At 35.8% G+C, this 18,731-nt stretch overlaps 1 protein-coding gene across 1 annotated transcript; it reads left to right on the top strand.

Annotated features, from left to right (window-relative positions):
* Positions 1 to 571: 571 nt before the first annotated feature.
* On the top strand, positions 572 to 18,377 carry LOC103499096 (probable aldo-keto reductase 1). The gene is made up of 7 exons (XM_008461990.3): positions 572 to 744; positions 1,307 to 1,474; positions 6,303 to 6,503; positions 6,630 to 6,802; positions 7,806 to 7,902; positions 17,106 to 17,259; positions 17,818 to 18,377. Exons 1-7 carry the CDS (start codon positions 685 to 687, stop codon positions 18,006 to 18,008), a joined length of 1,044 nt encoding a protein of 347 aa, XP_008460212.1. The 5' UTR covers positions 572 to 684; the 3' UTR covers positions 18,009 to 18,377.
* Positions 18,378 to 18,731: the final 354 nt, after the last annotated feature.

An 18,731-nucleotide genomic window follows, 5' to 3' on the forward strand; every position in this document is an offset into this window, starting at 1 on the left:
CAAATTAAACGATAGAAATTGAAAAAACAAATCATTTAGATTGAAGCCAAATCTAAACCACAAAATCTAAACGATCGTGTACCAAACAATAGTTACGTGCGTTGTTGACGACGTGGTTGATGAAACATTTTTGGTATTTTCCATTATGAGTCTGAGAGTTTTTTTCGTTTTCGAAATTGTTCTGTACATCTCCTAGATATTAACAATTCACTTTTTCTAAATAAAATAATAATTTACTGAGAACAACTCAAAGGAATCCAACCCAAATGTCTCATAATCCGGTTGGGTTTATTCTTTTACACAGGTTGTATGAGTCCAGAAATTTACAACGGGTTGGTTCTAAAAGCTACCCCAGTCCAACTCAAGGGTCAAAATAACGAAAATGTTTAAATGGGCGTACTCAATTAAAGGAAAAGGAGGTAAAAATGCGTAATCAATGACGAAAATGTTCAAAACAAACAAATGTTTTATATTCAATTTAAAGTGGGAAACTGTGATGTAAGCAATGATGGATATCCTTTTGTTCATTCCTCACGTGATATTTCCACTGCTACTATTCTCCAACAACATTTTAGTCCTGTATATACACAGACACACAGATAAACGCTCACATTTGAGGATTGGTTAAACGGACTAAAAAAAGGATCCGCCAACTTTCTGCTTACAAGATTTAGAGAGAAAACAATGGCAGAGGGGCATGGAGTCCAAATTCCCAGGGTGCAACTTGGAAGTCAGGGACTTGAGGTATAACTCATATGTCTCTTGTAGATCCCCCCTCTTTTCCCCCCACCCTTTTTGTTGAAACTGGAGTTGACTGTCAAAAGAAAACGCCCTTCGAGTTGGATTGAAACAATATATGGTAACTTAATAAGTAATTTAATTGGTTTTTTTTTTTTTTTATTTACAGACAACTTTTAAACATAATGTACTGATTCATTTTTTTCTCCCATAATTAACTTTGGACTATCTTTTCTATTGCAAGTTCCCTTTTGTCACTTCTCAATGTCTATCAACAGGCATTTGATTAAATATCAGTGCGATACATCATGAGAAAGAGTACATAAAAATGTTCTGTCATTTGAGCAAATTGGGTGGAAAAGTTGTACAGTGAAAAAACTAGAAAATAATTGTTTCGAGGAAGACTTAAAAGGTTATTAATACTCTTTTTTAAAAGGAGGCTTTCTTTTTCATTTGAGAAATGAAGATATGTAAAAGTATTTGAGAGGCTTTTTGGCATTGAGCTTTCCTAATCTTTGGTTTCACCTCATTAGTTACAAATCTTATATTCGAATAATATAATACACAGGTCTCAAAATTGGGATTTGGATGTATGGGCTTGACTGGAGTCTACAATTCCTGTGTATCTGATGAAGATGGTATCTCAATACTAAAGGAGGCTTTCAATAGGGGAATCACTTTTTTTGATACAGCTGATGTATATGGACCCCACTCCAATGAAATCCTGGTTGGGAAGGTACTCACCTCTGCTTTGGAAATTATAGCAAACAGAATGCAGAACTAATTCCAAGTTTGAGTTTTGTTATTTTCTAGAGTAAAAATAAATATTGCAATGGCAAATTGAAGACAAATTCATTTCAATTACATTCAAAGAAAAATACAATATTTAAAGTCTTAGAAATAACTACCCACTAACATCATGACCCTAAACTTTCTCCACTAACATCATGACCCTAAACTTTCTCCACTAATCAACATGACCCTAGACTTTCTCCATGATTACAAATCATGAATGTTTCAATCCTAAAGCACTTTCTTAACACTCCTCCTTGCTTTAGGAGTTGCAAACACCAAGTTTTGACCTTAGAAACTCGAACTTGCAAGTAGGCAACGGTTTAGTTAATATGTCTGCAACTTGATCTTCTGTTTTGCAGTAGACAAGAATCACCTCTCCACTTTTCTGCACTTCCCTTAAAAAAAATAACTTGATGTTAAAATGTTTAGTCTTCTTATAAAACACAGGATTATGAGAAATAGCAATAGCCGCTTTGTTATCAACAAGAATCTCCGTGCTTTTCTTCTGCTCCAGATCAAGGTCAAGTAAAATTTTCCTCAGCCATAAAGCTTGATTGACAGTAGCTGTTGCAGCAATAAATTGTGCTTCAGCAGTGGATTGGGCTACAATCTCTTGCTTTTTCGAGCTCCAAGAGAAAACACCAGAGCTAAGAGTAAAACAGTAACCTAAAGTGCTTCTCATATCATCAATGGAACCTCCCCAATCACTATCAGAAAAACCAATCAGTTTGAACTCCTTGCCCCTAGTGAACTTTTAACACCAAAATCACTTGTGCCTTTGACATATCGTATCACTCTTTTTGCTGCCTTAAGATGTAATTCACTTGCACAATGCATGAAACGAGACAAAATACTCACAACATTCAAAATATCAGGTCTTGTTGCTGTGAGATACATCAAGCAACCAATTAAACTCCTAAAATATCCTTCATCAACTTTGTCAGCACCATCTTCTTTGCACAACTTCTCTTTTTGATTCATTGGAGTGCTTACAGCCTTACACTCATCCATCTTAAACTTCTTTAGTATTTCCTTTGCATATTTTTTCTGACAAATGAAAACTTCACCTTGCCCTTGCTTGATCTCTATGCCAAGGAAGTAGGACATGAGCCCGAGATTTGTCATTTCAAACATCTTCATCATCTCCCATTTGAAATTTTGAATATGATCTGCATTGTTTCCTGTAACCAGTAGGTCATCAACATACAGTGAAACAATAAGAATGTTAGTACCATTGTGCTTAACATATAAGGTTGATTCTGATAGACTTTTCAAAAATCCCAAGCTCAGTAAATGTTCATCAATTTTGCTATACCAAGCTCTTGGAGCTTGTTTTAAACCATAAAGAGCCTTCTTGAGAAGATAGACTTTATTTCTTTCACCTTGCTTCTCACATCCTTCGGGCTGCTCAACATAAATTTCTTCTTGTAAGACACCATTCAAAAAAGCTGATTTGACATCCAACTGATACAATTTCCACCCCTTTTGTGCAGCTATTGCAAATAGTAACCTGATTGTGTCCATTCTAGCAACAAGAGCAAAAGTATCAGAGTAATCAACACCAAAGATTTGAGCATACCCTTTAACCACAAGCCTGGCTTTGTGCTTGCTAATCGAGCCATCAGCATTAAGCTTGGTTCTAAACACCCATTTAACTCCAATTACCTTCCTATCTTGAGGTCTGTCAACAAGGATCCAAGTTTTGTTCTTCTCTATCATTGACAACTCCTCCTCCATTGCAGCTATCCACCTTTGATCTTTCTTTGCTTCTGCATAGTTTGCAGGTTCACACACAGCAACATTGCACCTTTCATAAATATCAGAAAGCAACCTTGTTCCTCTCACGGAAGCATCATCTACTATTTCATTCTGCCTGTCATCTTCCTCTTCAATGCTTGAATCAAAAAACTTGAATTTCATCTTTTCCAAGGTCTGACCTTTCTTTTCTGCATCATCAAAGTTCCACTCTTCATCTTCCTCGAAGTGAACATCCCTGCTCACGACAATCTTTCCAGTTTGTGGCTGGAAATTTTTATAGGCTTTGCTGATAGAACTATAGCCTATAAAGACACCCGGTGAAGCTCTCCTATCAAGTTTGTCACGCTTGCTCTGTGGAACATGAGTGAAACACAAACAACCAAATACTTTGAGAAATTTCAATGATGGTTTGTACCCATACCATGCCTCAAATGGTGTCTTTTCCTTCAATGCTTTTGTGGGAAGCCTATTTTGAAGAAATACAGCTGTATTTGCTGCCTCTGCCCAAAACTTCTTTGGCAAACTCTTTTCATGCAGCATGCATCTTGTCATCTCCATGATGTATCTATTTCTCCTCTCACTAACTCCATTTTGTTGAGGAGTGTAAGGAGCTGTAAGTTGATGTTTTATGCCTGAATCTTCACAAAACTTGTCAAATTCTGCCGAAACATACTCCTTCCCATTGTCAGACCTTACCATTTGAATTTTGCAACCACTTTCATTTTCAACTCTTGTCTTGAACTTCCAAAAGACATGAGCAACCTCTGATTTAAACTTCAAGAAAAAAATCCAGCACATTCTGGTGAAGTCATCAATAAAAGCAATATAATAGAGACTGCCTTTTAAAGAAGGTGTTCTCTGAGGACCTGCAACATCTGTGTGAATGAGCTGCAATTTTTGAGTGGCTCTCCAAGATGACTTGGGAAATGACTTCCTATTTTGCTTTCCAAAATGACACGCTTTGCAGCTTGAGATTTCTTCACTAAGCTTGGGAAAATCAAGTGCCAACTCCGTTAGTTGTAGCAGCCCTTGATGATGATAGTGACCGACTCTTTTGTGCCAAAGCTGTGTTTCATCTTCTTTGAGAGCAAAAACAGATTGCTCCTCCTCTAAAGGATTAAGTGAAAAACTTTTTCCTTTCATTTTTACTTTGAAAATATCTTGATTTGCTGCATCCTTAATCAAGCAATATTCATTTTCAAAAGTAACTTTAAAACCTTTTTCAATAAGTTGACCCACACTCAACAAATTTTGGTTAATGTCAGGTACAAAAAGAACATCTTGTATATGTTTTGTACCTTTACAACTGGCAATCGCAATTGTCCCTTTTCCTTTGACTGAGATGTAGTCTCCATTGCCAATTCTGACTTTGGTGATATTTGTTGGCTTCAGATCTTTAAACAACTCCTTGTCATGAGTCATATGGTTGGTACATCCACTGTCAATCAGCCAGCTTTCATTTGACTCACCACCCAAGAAGCATATTGCCACAAACAATTGATCCTCCTCCTCCTCCTCCTGATAAGCAATTTTGGCCTCTACACCTTGTTGTTGATTATTGTTCCTGCAAATTACAGCTTCATGCCCCATTTGGTTACATTTGGTGCACTTGGCGTTTTGTCTCCTCCAGCATTTAAAAGGAGGATGACCCTGTTTATTGCAATGTGAACAGGGAGGATAGGATCCCTTCTTGACTCCTGCTTTGTTGTAAGTTGAAGATTCTCTAGTAGAAATTTGATTCTTCTTGAACCTCTTCTTCTTATTGTTCCTAACGTTCTCATGATGCTTCGCTGGCAAGGCTCCTTCAACAGCACCTTCTTGCCTCATGGCTCTTCTTTGTTCCTGCGCTTGCAAAGCATTGAGTATCTCTGCAAGAGTGATTTGAGTCAAATCTTTGGTATTTTCTAAGGCAGAAATAGATGCCTCAAATTTTTCAGGCACTGATACAAGAATTTTTTCTACAATTCTTGAGTCCTTGAACACAGAACCAAGTAATCTGATTTGGTTTGCAATGTCCAATAACCTAACAGAATACTCTTTAATTGATTCTGTTTCCTTCATCTTCTGCAACTCGAATTCTCGAATCAAGTTTAGCACACGCATTCCTTTGATTCTTTCATCTCCCTCATATTCTGACTTGAGATAATTCCATATCTCATATGCTGATCTCAGAGTCATAATTCTAGTGAAAATAGTAGATGAGACTGCAGCAAACAGACATGCCTTTGCCTTGGATTTCTTTGTCTTCTTCTCCTTTTGCGCTTTGATTTGTGCCATGGTAGGATTGTCTGGAAGAGCAATAATTTCATAATCCTCTTCCACTGCTTCCCAAATATCCAAAGCTTCCATATAAGCTTCCATACGAACTGCCCAAACTTGGTAGTTGTCTCCATCAAATATCAATGGAGAAATTGAAGTGAAACTAGAACTTGTTATGGCGTCCATGACACAACAACTCACACTCACGGATCCCTTAAGAAGAGAGCTCTGATACCAATTGTTATTTTCTAGAGTAAAAATAAATATTGCAATGGCAAATTGAAGACAAATTCATTTCAATTACATTCAAAGAAAAATACAGTATTTAAAGTCTTAAAAATAACTACCCACTAACATCATGACCCTAAACTTTCTCCAATAACATCATGACCCTAAACTTTCTCCACTAATCAACATGACCCTAGACTTTCTCCATGATTACAAATCATGAATGACTAATTCCTAAGAAATAGGAACAAACTTGGACTAAATTAACTTAACAAAGATAAACACACATGAGCATGTTTCAATCCTAAAGCACTTTCTTAACAAGTTTAATCTCAAGTTTTTTTCAAGATTAAATTTCTTATGACTGCTTGATTGCACTGTTTGTTTTCCTTTTTTTTTTTTTTTTTTTTTTTTTTTTTTTTTTTTTTTGCACTGTTTAGAATCCTCAGTGAAATACCTGTTTAGACATACTTTTCATTGACCTGTCTTTTCATTTTCTTTTTTACTATTTTTTCATCTTTCAGGCACTGAAACGGTTACCAAGAGAAAAGGTTCAGATTGCCACTAAGTTTGGAATTACAAGGATTGGAAGTTCAATGACAGTGAATGGAACCCCAGAGTATGTGCGGTCATGTTGTGAGGCTAGCTTGAAACGACTTGATATAGATTACATTGATCTCTATTATCAACATCGCACTGATACATCTACATCTATAGAAGAAACTGTAAATAAACCCTACTCATATCCCCTCTTTGTTGTCGTACACCAATTTCTTGTTCCTTTTTGTATTAGTGATAACACTAACTAGTACCAGTAGATTAACTTTGAGATATATGTTCTTGATTTGTAGATGAGTGAACTGAAAAAACTTGTGGAGGAGGGAAAGATCAAATATATAGGTTTATCTGAAGCTAGCCCAGACACCATAAAGAGGGCGCATGCAGTTCATCCTATTACAGCTCTACAGATGGAATGGTCCATCTGGACTCGTGACATCGAAGAGGAGATTGTTCCTCTTTGCAGGTACTGTTTGACATTTTAAACCCAGATTTTCCCTACAACTGATATATTGAATTCAAAATTAGGAACTACAGTTCAAATTAAGGCCTCTCATTGACGAAATGAAAAGAGTCCATTGATAAAATGAAAATAGTCCATTTATATGGAAAGAGTATGTCGGAACTAGTGGGCTTGTGTGTTGAAAGCCCAAGGATTCTTTTGTATTTTATGTAACTCCATTTATTCTTTCCTTTAGGTTCATGTTTGACTATTAATCTTCCCCTTTGTATTATTTGCGATATGAGAAAATAAAAAGGAAACTTGTACCGTAGTTTTTCTTCCTGTATTAGGGTTTTCATGTAAACTTGTGTGTTGTCATTATTTTCAATATAATCTAATGTTCAAAGTACAAAAAACAGGAGGTTAAAATGACCACAATTTGGCTTTATCAGATTTGGCAGTAGGTAACAGTTCGTTCAATTGTTCTTCAAATCTTAAAGTCGTCCTAAACCTGTGGGGTATGCAAATAGCAAGGGATTTTGATGTTTGTATTGGGATATTTAGTATTACCTTCCAAGATCTAGGGTTCAAGTTCCTGGGTTTTAACTTAATGTCAGAGTTGTCCTTAGGATGAATGAGGACTCCTAGACATTAGTGAGGGTGGTACATGAGCAGCATTGCAAGGAGAAAGACTCCTCAACACCTTAGTTAAAATAAGAAGTTCAAGTTATGTAACAGATTTCCTGTCATTTGTGCACTTAGATTAAGGAAGCACTTGAGTTATGGACAACCTTTCTAGGGTACAATGAATTATCCAATTTTGGATTTGTATTTTGATCATTGATCATTTTCACATATTGGCAACTGAATTTGTTCGAGGAGCAGGGAGCCAGAGTTTCTTTACTTCTTAAATGATTGGCTTTTGTCTTGTTACATTGTTTGATTTGCTCCTTTTTATGTCTATGTTTAAGCTGTCATACTTTTCCTTTGCTAAATAAGACAATATTGGCATGTGATTGTTTTGCAGAGAGCTAGGCATTGGCATTGTTCCTTACAGCCCTCTCGGTCGAGGCTTCTTTGCTGGTAAAGCAGTTGTGGAAAATTTACCTGTTGGTAGTCACTTGGTATCAATCTGTTCTGGACCATTATCTCTTTATCTCTCTTTAGTTAAGTCTAATAGTCTTTGAATAAAATCAGTCTGAACTCTAAAGTAAATATCAAATCCTAGTTAACTCTCAAAGAAATCAGTAGGGAGTTTCAAGAGTATATAAAAGTCTCTCTCAAGGAAAGGAAAAATGACGAAGAATATCATCCTTGTTAACTCTCAGGAGGGGGTGTCCTCTCATGTAGAACATGTTTGGGACTGATTCTAAATAGCTAAAATCACTTGTCTTTTTTAAAATGTTTGTAACTAATTTGAAATGAAAATTGCATTTATAAGTGTAAAATTTAATACAAAATTAATTTTGATTAATTAAAAGCGTGCTTTAAAGTGATTTGAAAAGTGACAAGTGATTATGACAACTTTAAAATCCCTCTCAAACATGTGCGTACTTCTTTGGGATTATATAAAACCTTTCTTAAGTTTATTTTTGAAACAGAAATGAGCTCCTTTATTAGTGACGAGAAATGGGGCTAATGCTCAAAGTACGAGAGTAATATACTATGACCAATAAGAAGAAAAATGACTAGAAGGACAATCAAAATAACGATATAAACCAGCTAAAATCCTCAATAACTCAAACAAAAAAGGTGAAAGAACAACCAAGAAAAATAATGCTTTTTCAATAAAAAGCCAAATTCTATGGAAGAATTACACACTAATAGCTTCGAAAAGAATGAAAATGGAACACCAATGGGAGACAAAAATGAAGGAAACCATTCTTGCGCTCGACGAGAAAAGATGAAACAAACAAACAACTCAACAGAAATGCCGAAAACTAAATTATGTTGCCAACAATAAGCTTCGAGATGAGTGAAGAGGGAACACCAAGAGAACAACAACCACCCTTATTGAATTTTCACTAAGGCGAAAACCAAGAATTGCTAGAAATATTAATTGTTCAATCGGCTGGAAACAATTCTTGAGCCCAACTTCTTCAACGAATATGGGGAATAACAAGTTCTAAATTAAGTGTTCAGGAGACTTGAATCCCAAACTCTTTATCCGCAACCTTCAAACTAGTTTGACTTTTTCTACTATCAACTTTAAATGACTAAAATCATTTATCCGCAACCTTCACAAAGAAGCTGATTATCTAAACAAAAAATGACTAAAATCAGATCTTAAATGAAAACTAGTTTGGCTTTTTCTACTATCAACTTTAAATGGGTTGGAGTTTCGAGAAACTTAGAATGAGAGGGGTTTTCGGAGGTTTGATTTCCAACATTCAAATCCTGTCCATTCTGAAACAGATCATTGAGATCAGTTTCTAAGGGTTCCTTCAAAGAATGATCCTCCAAATCATTTAACTTTTTCAAATGATCATCTTAGACACTGTTCAGACTAAAAGGAGAGTCAAAATCTGAATCATAATTCTTTTTGGATGGAAGGCCTAGAGTTTGGCAAGAGGAGCCTCTAAAAACTTCTATTTTTTAGGAAGGTAAGTAAAAAACAGAATATTTAAAATGTGGTTGGCAGGATCTCTGAGGGTCTGATCTGTTTGAAAGAGAAGGAACTTGAATCAATGTACAATGAAGCTCGAAAGAATAAAGGTTTTGATATAAAATCCATCTGCCCTTAAGGTGCTTTTTTTTTTTTTTTTTAATTCTGAACGAAGACACAACTTGGCCTCGAGTATCTTTTACCTTTAAAAGTTTAGAATTTTGAGTGGCCTTGAATTTTGAGGATTTTAGTTTGACAACATCTTTGTCTTTACGAGAGCCTTTTTTAAGAGATTTTTTGGCCTCCTAACAAAATGCTTGGGGAACGTCTTAAAGGGAAGCAAGGGTATCTTTGATTTTGTATGCTTTTTAGAATTACCTCTTACACTAGATCTGATTGAAGATGTTAAATGCACAGATGATGAGGATAGGCTTGAGGCTTTTTTAGAATAAGCTACAATGGGCACTAACTCAACCTTTGCAGAAGGGACAACCGACTCTCAAGAAGCAGGAGAGACAACCTTCTAAACATAGAACATGCAGTGGCAGAATTCTGACATTTGGCCGATTGGACCAAATCAAAGGAGTGAGGTTAAATGTCTCTAGGGTTCTAGGTGGGCAATAAAGGAGCAACCGAAAAACTCTATTTCTTCTTTAAAAGCACCCTTTCGATTTTCACTTTAATGTTCCCTCCAAAAATGAATGGATTGTTGATACTTCATGTCTTAATGCGCTTTACAACTGTATAAGCATTAATTATGTCTTTTAGAGGAAGGAATTAATGCTTGACTTCCCCAATGATTGATCGACTTCCTTAGTAGTGTCAAGTGGCTGCACCAAAGAATCTAACCCTTCCTTAAGAATGCAAGGCGTTGATTGTCATAGTCAAATTCTTACGATCAACTTCTGTCACAACTAATGTTTGCCTATGATCAATTTGATTCCTCCCAATTCCAATGGTAAGAAATCTTCATTTATAGTGATAGCTTCCAAGGCCACCACTGCATTCTTGCAAATTCCTTTATTGGAAATTTTTGTTCTCGTTCCCATGATCACGCCATAGTTCGTTGTATTCGTTAGCGAAAACTTTAATTTTTCTATTACACGGGGCGTTATAAAGTTTTGGGTGGCCCCACAGTCAAATAGAACCACCACATTCTTTGTCTCGGTCTTCCCTCTTACCCTCAAGGTGCCTGGGTTAGAGATTCCCACCACTATATTGAGAAATAACTCTATCACTTCCGTAACTTCCTCCTGTGTCGATAAGGAAACATCACCCATTTCGTCCTCTTCTCTCCACATCTCATCGTCCACCATAAGTAATCACAACTCCTTACTCTTGCAATAGGCAATGTATTTTTTGTCACATCAATAACACAAACCTTTGTTGTTTTTGCTTGTAACTCGGTATCCGAAAGAAGTTTACTAGGAACGTCTTTCCACACAGGGTAATAGGCGTGTTTGGTAGAGTATTGAACAAACAGACACCACCTCAATGGCCTTGACTGGTGTGACATTTTGAGTTTCTTGGTAGGTGTTGATGGGCTGGAATGGTTGGTAAGGGTTTTGGCTTGGTCCTTTTATCTTTTACCCTCTGGGCTGCCTGCATTATCTAAGCCAAACCCACTAGTTCATAACACACCACTTCCGCCCTAATCTTCAGGTCTATCCCATTTAGGAAAGTGCTCTCGAGTATCTCGTCAGACAAGTGAGGCAAGAGTGTTGATAAAGCCTTAAATCACTCACCGAAGTCAGCTACAGTGGACTCTTGCTTAATGATTAAGAAACGAGCATGGAGAGTTCTCTCTTGTGTTGGTCGGAATCTATCAAGCAGTTGATACTTTAGGTCCTTCCAATCCTCGAAGGGTTCGCGGTTGTCTACCCATCTATACCAATGTAAGGTTGCACTAGAGAAACTAATTAATGCCACTGTCACCTTTTTAGAATCCGAGAGTTGATAAATCCTAAAATACCTCTCCGCTTAGAATAACCATGAATCAGGATGATTTCCTTTAAACATGGACATGTTGACCTTCTTGAAGTTGCTTTGATCGGTTTATCCTTCATTTGCTCTTGTGCGTTGGCCACCTCCTTCACGATTTTTTGTACCCTCCAAAAAATCCCCAATACCTTCAGGGTCCTTCTGCTTCAGGTGTCATTCTGTCATCCATGCTCTAAGTGAAAATTCCTCAAGATAGAGAAGAGATGACTTTGGGGTCTCTTTGGCTACACTTCTCTAGTCTTCCAAATTATGGAACATCAACTCTATACTCTTTTCATTTTTTGCCGTCACCTTCTGTTGCTCTTCCATTTGTTGCATCATCAGATTAACTTTATTGGTAAGTTCCTTCATAGTCACTTTCGTTTTCTTTCGAACATTGTTTACGGTCTGGTTGGCATCTTTTGGTCGCTCTTCTTATTTCTTCGGCGGCATATTCCTAAACTGAATCTGGATGAATATTGTGATACCAATTGTGAAAGTTCTCCACTGAGAGTTTGATTCTTTACTTAATAAACAAAAAAAAATGCAATTTATCTCATTTCGAGAGGAAGGAACTCTCCATTAGCAATGTGATTATCATCCAAAAAGCTTAAGGCTCAAAACATTACAAAAGTATATATCTATATCTATCTATCTATCTATCTATCTAATGAAATACGAGACCTAAGATCAAATTTTACTCTAAAAGTATCTAAACTATTTAGAAATTAACATAGCAAGAGTACCCTAATTAAATGAAATTAGGGTTTAAAAGAAAACTTACCTTCGTAGCTTCCTGATCCTCGAAATGTCCTCACGAACTCGAACCCCAGACTACCATTAGAGTTTACCCGCTATTCTTTGGACTTAGAACTGGGTTATGGGACCCGTAAACTGGAAGAAATTGAGAGAGAGATAAAATTTGGAGGTAGAAATTTAGGGTTGAGATTAAGGAGAGAATTAATTTGTTGAGAGAAATTTGTAATTTCAAATTACAAAAATAGCAAAAGTTTTTTAACAATTTGAAAAAAGAACATATTTATAAGCAAATTACATGAAAAAATGCATGTAATTTGTTCATAAAATCTCAACACATAACATTCCACTAACCATTTGTAGAACTTAATGGGTTACGCCTTTACATCTCATGTAGCCACTTATTCCACTAAATGTTAGTAGAACTATCTAACAAAATGTTGGATTTTTTCACTAACTTTAGTCCAAGGGTAATATGGTCATTTGACCCTTCAAGTTAAAGTCAAACATTGACTTTCAAGTCAACTAAACATGTTGACTTTTTACCATTTTGCTCGTCTTGACTATAAAGTCGATCAATGTTTGACTTTTCAAAGTTAAAAATCAACATTTTGACTTTTGACAACTTTGATCATTTCTATCACTTTCGAATGTCTTCATATTTTTAATATTTAAATCACATTTAAATATAAAGTTCTATCTCAAATTGATAATTGACGGCTATATCATATATATTCCCCGATTTCTCTCTCTTTACTTAATTTAAACAATTCAAATTATTCTAATATATTGTTCTAGATTAATTCCATATGAGCTAGCAGGGGAACCTAATAGACCTATAGATCATGGATTCTAATGATCTGAGATTAACTGACTAAACCCTTTTAGACCGAGCTAATCAACATTCGTTAACTAACGGGTAATTCCACTAAAGTTTCGTAGTTGCACTCTCCTCACTATAGATATATTTTGTGCCCATATGATATAACCATGATCAGTAAATAGTGGCTCCTTAATCTAGTATTCAGGTTGAAGTATCATATTCTACTAAGCAAGTTTCAATAGCTAGTAAATCATTTTTTTCTTGTGCTTTCTTCTCAGCAAGGTACTTTAATTTGAGTAGTTTTTCAACCAATGTTCATTCTGGTTGCAGTGGTAAAATTACATTTCACAACTTTCTTTCCCTTACTATTTTTAGGAGTCTTTCACTTTCCTTTTTTTCTCAATTTATGAAGGCCCAACTTTAGTTTTAGAGGACGATTCTCTTATAAACTCTTTCTCTGTTGTAGCAACATTTGCTTCCACTTCTTTTCCCTTACCTATGGTAAAGTTTTGGAATCGTTGGAGCTCATTTAGAAGGGTAGTTAGAGTGAACTCTATTTTATCCAGAGATGCGTTCATTTAAAACGGTATAAAACTCTTTGAAAGAGATTGTAAAATAAAGCTCACATGATTTGCCTCGTCGATGGGATCACCATTTACTTCAGTGATATTGAAGTGCATCATCATGTCTAGGACATGTTCTCTAATAGAGGTCCCTTTCTTCATTCGAAAGAGATTGTAAAATAAAGCTCATCTGATTTGCCACATCGATGAGACTGCCATTTACTTTAGCAATATTGAAGTGCATCATCATGTCCAGGACATATTCTCTAACAGAGGTCCCTTCCTTCATTCGTTTGGTGTAAATGTGCATAATTGCGTCGTGTCTGAGGGACCATGAAGGTTGAGCAATAAATTCCTCAAAGAATCCATTTAGCCATAACTAAGGATTCATGTTTCTTTGCCAAAACATCAAAATGTTGATCTTAACCCATCGATCATATGCTTTTCGAACTTTTTGGTTAGTGTTTGAGGTCGGGGCTTGAGGATGTTCCTCAGTTAAGACAAACCTTAAATAATCTACGACTAGTATTGTATTTAGGTTTGATTTCCAAGTCGCATAATTCTTGTCGTTAAGTATTTTAGAAGCTAAGAGTTGTACTGTTGAGTTATTCATGCTGATAATTAAAACATATTATATTTAGTGAAAAACTATAATCCTCTATAAACCAATTAATTTAGCAAATATTAAAAATGTACCCATCATTATTATGTTTTGTAACCATATTTCAAAGGTTTAGAATAACCTTTACCGAGGGTTAATCGATTACTTTTCCTTTGAACCATGATACTCTTGACCAAATGCTAGCTTCTGAATATCTCATATTCCTAATGTTGACCCGAACCACTCGAACCGGCTTGAAAACCACAAAAAACTAAACTAGCCCAAAGAAAACAAGTTAGACCGACTGAAGACCCAATTATTGGGCTTAGACTGGCCTAAAACCATCATATAGGGCTTCGAGTGCAGGTCAGAGACTAGGTCGAACGAAGCAAACATGTGGCAAAAGCGCAGAAGATGAGAATCGGATTGGATCTGGGTTGGGTCGGGTGCTCGGGTCGCAAGCATCTGGATTCTAGGCTACATGCATGTGTGGGTCGGGCAAGGAAGTGGACGGTGTGTGGGCCGAGTTGGGTGAGGAGTAGGCCTAGAACACGCAGTGAAGCAGGTCGGGTTGGGCGCATTGGGTCGTAATCGAGTTTGTCCTTTTTCTTCATCAAAATTTTTTATTTTCTCTCTCCCAATTGATGCAATTACGAGTTAATTTTCAACTGTAATGACTCTTAAAAATTACAAACCGTTAATCACAATAATTAAGCCACAAAACTTGACCAATTACAATAAATATTACAAATTACACCTAATTTAAGGTTAAAACCATAATATGTCCATTTTAGTTCAACCAACAATAACCCACCATATGCAATTGAGTAAAACTAAGCAAGCTTTGATACCACATGAAGGAACAATTCTACTATAATTGCAACTAAACTATTTAGTGGTTAACAATATTATATATATGACCCACGTCACCCAACCACCACTTAACCCTGGTTAGGTGAATTACCCAAACTGCCCTCCTAACATAAGTATATGTATTATTGGTGGTCTAATAAAGAACTTTCTCACTCTTCTTTGATTGCACCTTTATAGACTCAGTCGAGTTCATAGTGACCTTTGGATTTACCTCATGCGTAACCACCTTCTCTGGCTCCGGTGAAGCAGATTTTAGGTTTTGAAGTTTCAACTAATTGAATTTTTCTGACGGGATAAATGGATTTCTGGTGTATTGTCCATGCATCCTTGCTTCTAGAAGAAACTCAAACTTGAATCACATTCGACCCCTTTATCCTTCAAAACTTGATTTAATCTAAAAGCATCCATCAGATTTGAAAAATCATAAACAAATAAATCTCCCCTTGATGGAAATTAAGACATGCGTAGGGGAAAAAAATCGATATATTACCCTAATTGCACCTAGTTAACATTCATAACCATAAACTACATGAAGTAAGGTTTTACAAGAAATTACCTTTGTAGCTTCTAAATCTCTCAAATCTTCTCCAATCACGAACTCGAACCACCACTAATGTTAACCCGCTATTCTCAGATAGAACCGGGTGTGGGACCCGATGGATGAAGGATTTGAGTGAAAGAGATGAAAATTTAGGAATTGTAAAGGATTGGAAAAATAAAACTTTGGTGCTTTCTTTTTAAATAAATAAAAAGGGACCTCTATTAGAGAACATACCCTAACGATTCGAGGTTAATTGGCTAAAGCCTTTTAGATCAAGTTAATCAACATTCGTTAACTAATGGGTCATCTACTAAAGTCTCGTAGTTGTACTCCCCTTAATATAAATATATTTACGTTTAACTGATATAACCATGATCAGTAAGTTAATCTTCCACAGATTGTTCGTTACCTCAGTTGGGTCAAAATACTGTTTTACCCTCGAGACTACATTTTGCTCCTTAAGTCTCACCGATCCACTATTGAACAATTGGTTTAAGGTTCAGCCTATAAATCGAATCCCTCTCGGGCCAATGAGTGGGTAAGACCCCTTTTTCAAGACTTGGATTTAGTCCTTAAGGAACAACCTATCTATTAACCTTAAAGTAGGTAGGAGTGAATTTTGTCTTGCACTCTATGTCCTTAGTTATTCACCCGGTCTTCCCCTTAGGAAGACTTATTGGGCCAGTGCTAGTGAGCTGCCTTCACCTATGCAGATCTAAGGATAATCTCATGTGAACAGTAATTCATATTTAGCTCAGGATTAAGACTAAGTTACTCAGGTTGTTGATAATCGAAATAACCAGTTTTAAATAGTAAACGACGTTATAACGTAAAAGCGACTATTTCATGGTTCAGTCTTAGGTAAATTCTTTATATAGGATTACATAGGATGTCCACATTTTCATGTCTCTACATGAACGATTTAGGATCACATCGTTTGTACTAACTACAAAGCAGGGTGCATCCATAGTGTCCCTAGAATAAGCACCCACCCTTTATTCATATACTATAAACTGTTTAGGTTTTATACTCGAATTTGATCCATGCTTATGTCTCTACATAAAATTCGAGTTTACTCAATATAGTCTCGAGACCTTAGTTTATTAGATTCTAGATTATAGTATTCAATTTTACTAACAAAATCTTCCTAACAACTTTATTGATTAGAATACGATTTTGAATTACAAACTACGAGTTTGAGAACATAAATTCTAACACCTCTGACTTTACCGAGTGAATTGATTGATGAAATATCACTGAAGTTCAAGAAAATTTTACCTCTTTTCTCATCCTTGATTTCAAGTGTTCGGAATACTCACAAAGATTATCTTTCTACATAACATACATTTCTTTTAAGTTCTTAAATTCAGTTAACTAAATTAAAGTAAATATTTCATTCTTTTTTTTTCTTCCTGTTTACATGATGATATGCCATGTACTTCCTGATAAAGTTGTGTTTGTCCATATAATTTCTTGTTTGTTTGTTTCTTTAGAGAGGCAGTTCAACTTTGGTGTTGGTATATATTAGAAATCTTTATTTGTGTTGGGTCCATAATAAAGATAAGTTACAAAGTTCATTCCTTAGGCTACTCATCCTCGATTTGTTGAAGAAAACTTGGAGAAGAACAAACACTTTTACACACAAATAGAGAAGCTTGCTGAAAAACACCAATGCTCTCCTGCTCAGCTTGCCCTTGCATGGGTTCTCAAGCAAGGCGATGGTGTTGTTCCGATACCAGGTGACTAGTAACTTTATAAAGTTTTAATTAGATCCAGAATTTTAAATTATGATATTATGTCGTCCATCTCATCAACAACTAAATGATAATGTGACATCTTTACTGAACAAATTTTTGCTGATTTGATTGGATACGGTAGACTAATGGTGGAAAATGAATAGAATGATAAAATTGAATGACACACATCTTAAAAGAGTTGCTTAGAATGATAAATAACTACTATTGGTATGTCACATGTCAAATCAGCTAACATATGTGCAATAACCACATGTCGTACCATCATCCAATTAACTTTGTTAATCACTTGGACTACATAAAATCATAGCTCCAAATTTGAGGATGCAGCTGTTCAAACTTTTTTAGGTTGAAGAACTAAATAGAAAAGGTCAATGTTAATTACCAACCTTATAACAGAAGAACAAGGCTGGATTGTTTTTCATAAACGTAGCACTTTTGATCCATCTTTTACTAGTTGCATTAATAAACTCCGATGACCTGGAAACACCTTGCCGAGGCATAACCTCTGTTTTTATGACTTCTTTCCTTTCATGTCCCAAGGCACAACCAAGATAAAGAATTTGGATGAGAACATCGGTTCGTTGACAGTTAGGCTCAACAAAGACGACCTGAACGAAATTTCTGAGGCCGTACCCGAAAGTGAGGTAGCTGGAAATAGAACTTATGATAACATGGCTCATGCAACATGGAAATATGCTATCACTCCAAAAGTGAATGACATCTCAACCTAAAGCATCCAAGGTCTGCAAACACCTTATGCCAATTTTATGAGATTTGAACATATAGAATCCATATTATCTTACCATCATTTTGAATAGAGACGTATGAAGAGTTTTATAAATGATGTTGCTGATTAGAATGAAGACCATGTTGCTCATCTCCGAGAGGAATTTTGGCATTTCTGAGTTAATAGGTGTAGAGGTACTGCGAGCATTGATACGCAATAGAGTCATTATCATGAATTTGTCATCGTTTTCTGCTCCTCTTTTCACCGATCTTTCATCTTGCACTTATGTAGAATTTGTCTGTTGCCATTGCCGTTGTTCTCCAATAATGGAGGCTCTGATTCATATCAATAAGCATTCCTTCCTGTTTAGTTATATATTTGAGAAATTATTGAAAATGACAAGAATATAACAAAATTGACAATGTTGCTAGAATTTGAAATTTGAAATTTTGTTATATTTTGTAAATATTTTATACCAATGTTTTAAAACACCAAACTAATTTTTGAAACCTAAAATATTTCGATATTCATTTACTAAATAAGTTGAATTCTTAATTAAATTTTAAAAACAAAAACAAGTTTTAGAAACTATTAGACAATTCCGCTATGCTTCCTGAATACTAAGCAAATAACGTCAGCACTGCGGTGCTATGGTAGAAGGGCATCCAGTCATTTTTACCTTCCTTTTGCCTTGTTTTCTTCTTTTGGGTTCTAATTGCTTCAATTA

Source organism: Cucumis melo, chromosome 10, assembly GCF_025177605.1.
Source record: "Cucumis melo cultivar AY chromosome 10, USDA_Cmelo_AY_1.0, whole genome shotgun sequence".
Classification (NCBI taxonomy): domain Eukaryota; kingdom Viridiplantae; phylum Streptophyta; class Magnoliopsida; order Cucurbitales; family Cucurbitaceae; genus Cucumis; species Cucumis melo.

Coding starts and splice junctions, on each gene's coding strand:
- LOC103499096 (XM_008461990.3), top strand. CDS start 685: ATGGCAGAGGGGCATGGAGTCCAAATTCCCAGGGTGCAACTTGGAAGT. Junction 745..1,306: donor TTGGAAGTCAGGGACTTGAG/GTATAACTCATA, acceptor TATAATACACAG/GTCTCAAAATTGGGATTTGG. Junction 6,803..7,805: donor GAGATTGTTCCTCTTTGCAG/GTACTGTTTGAC, acceptor ATTGTTTTGCAG/AGAGCTAGGCATTGGCATTG.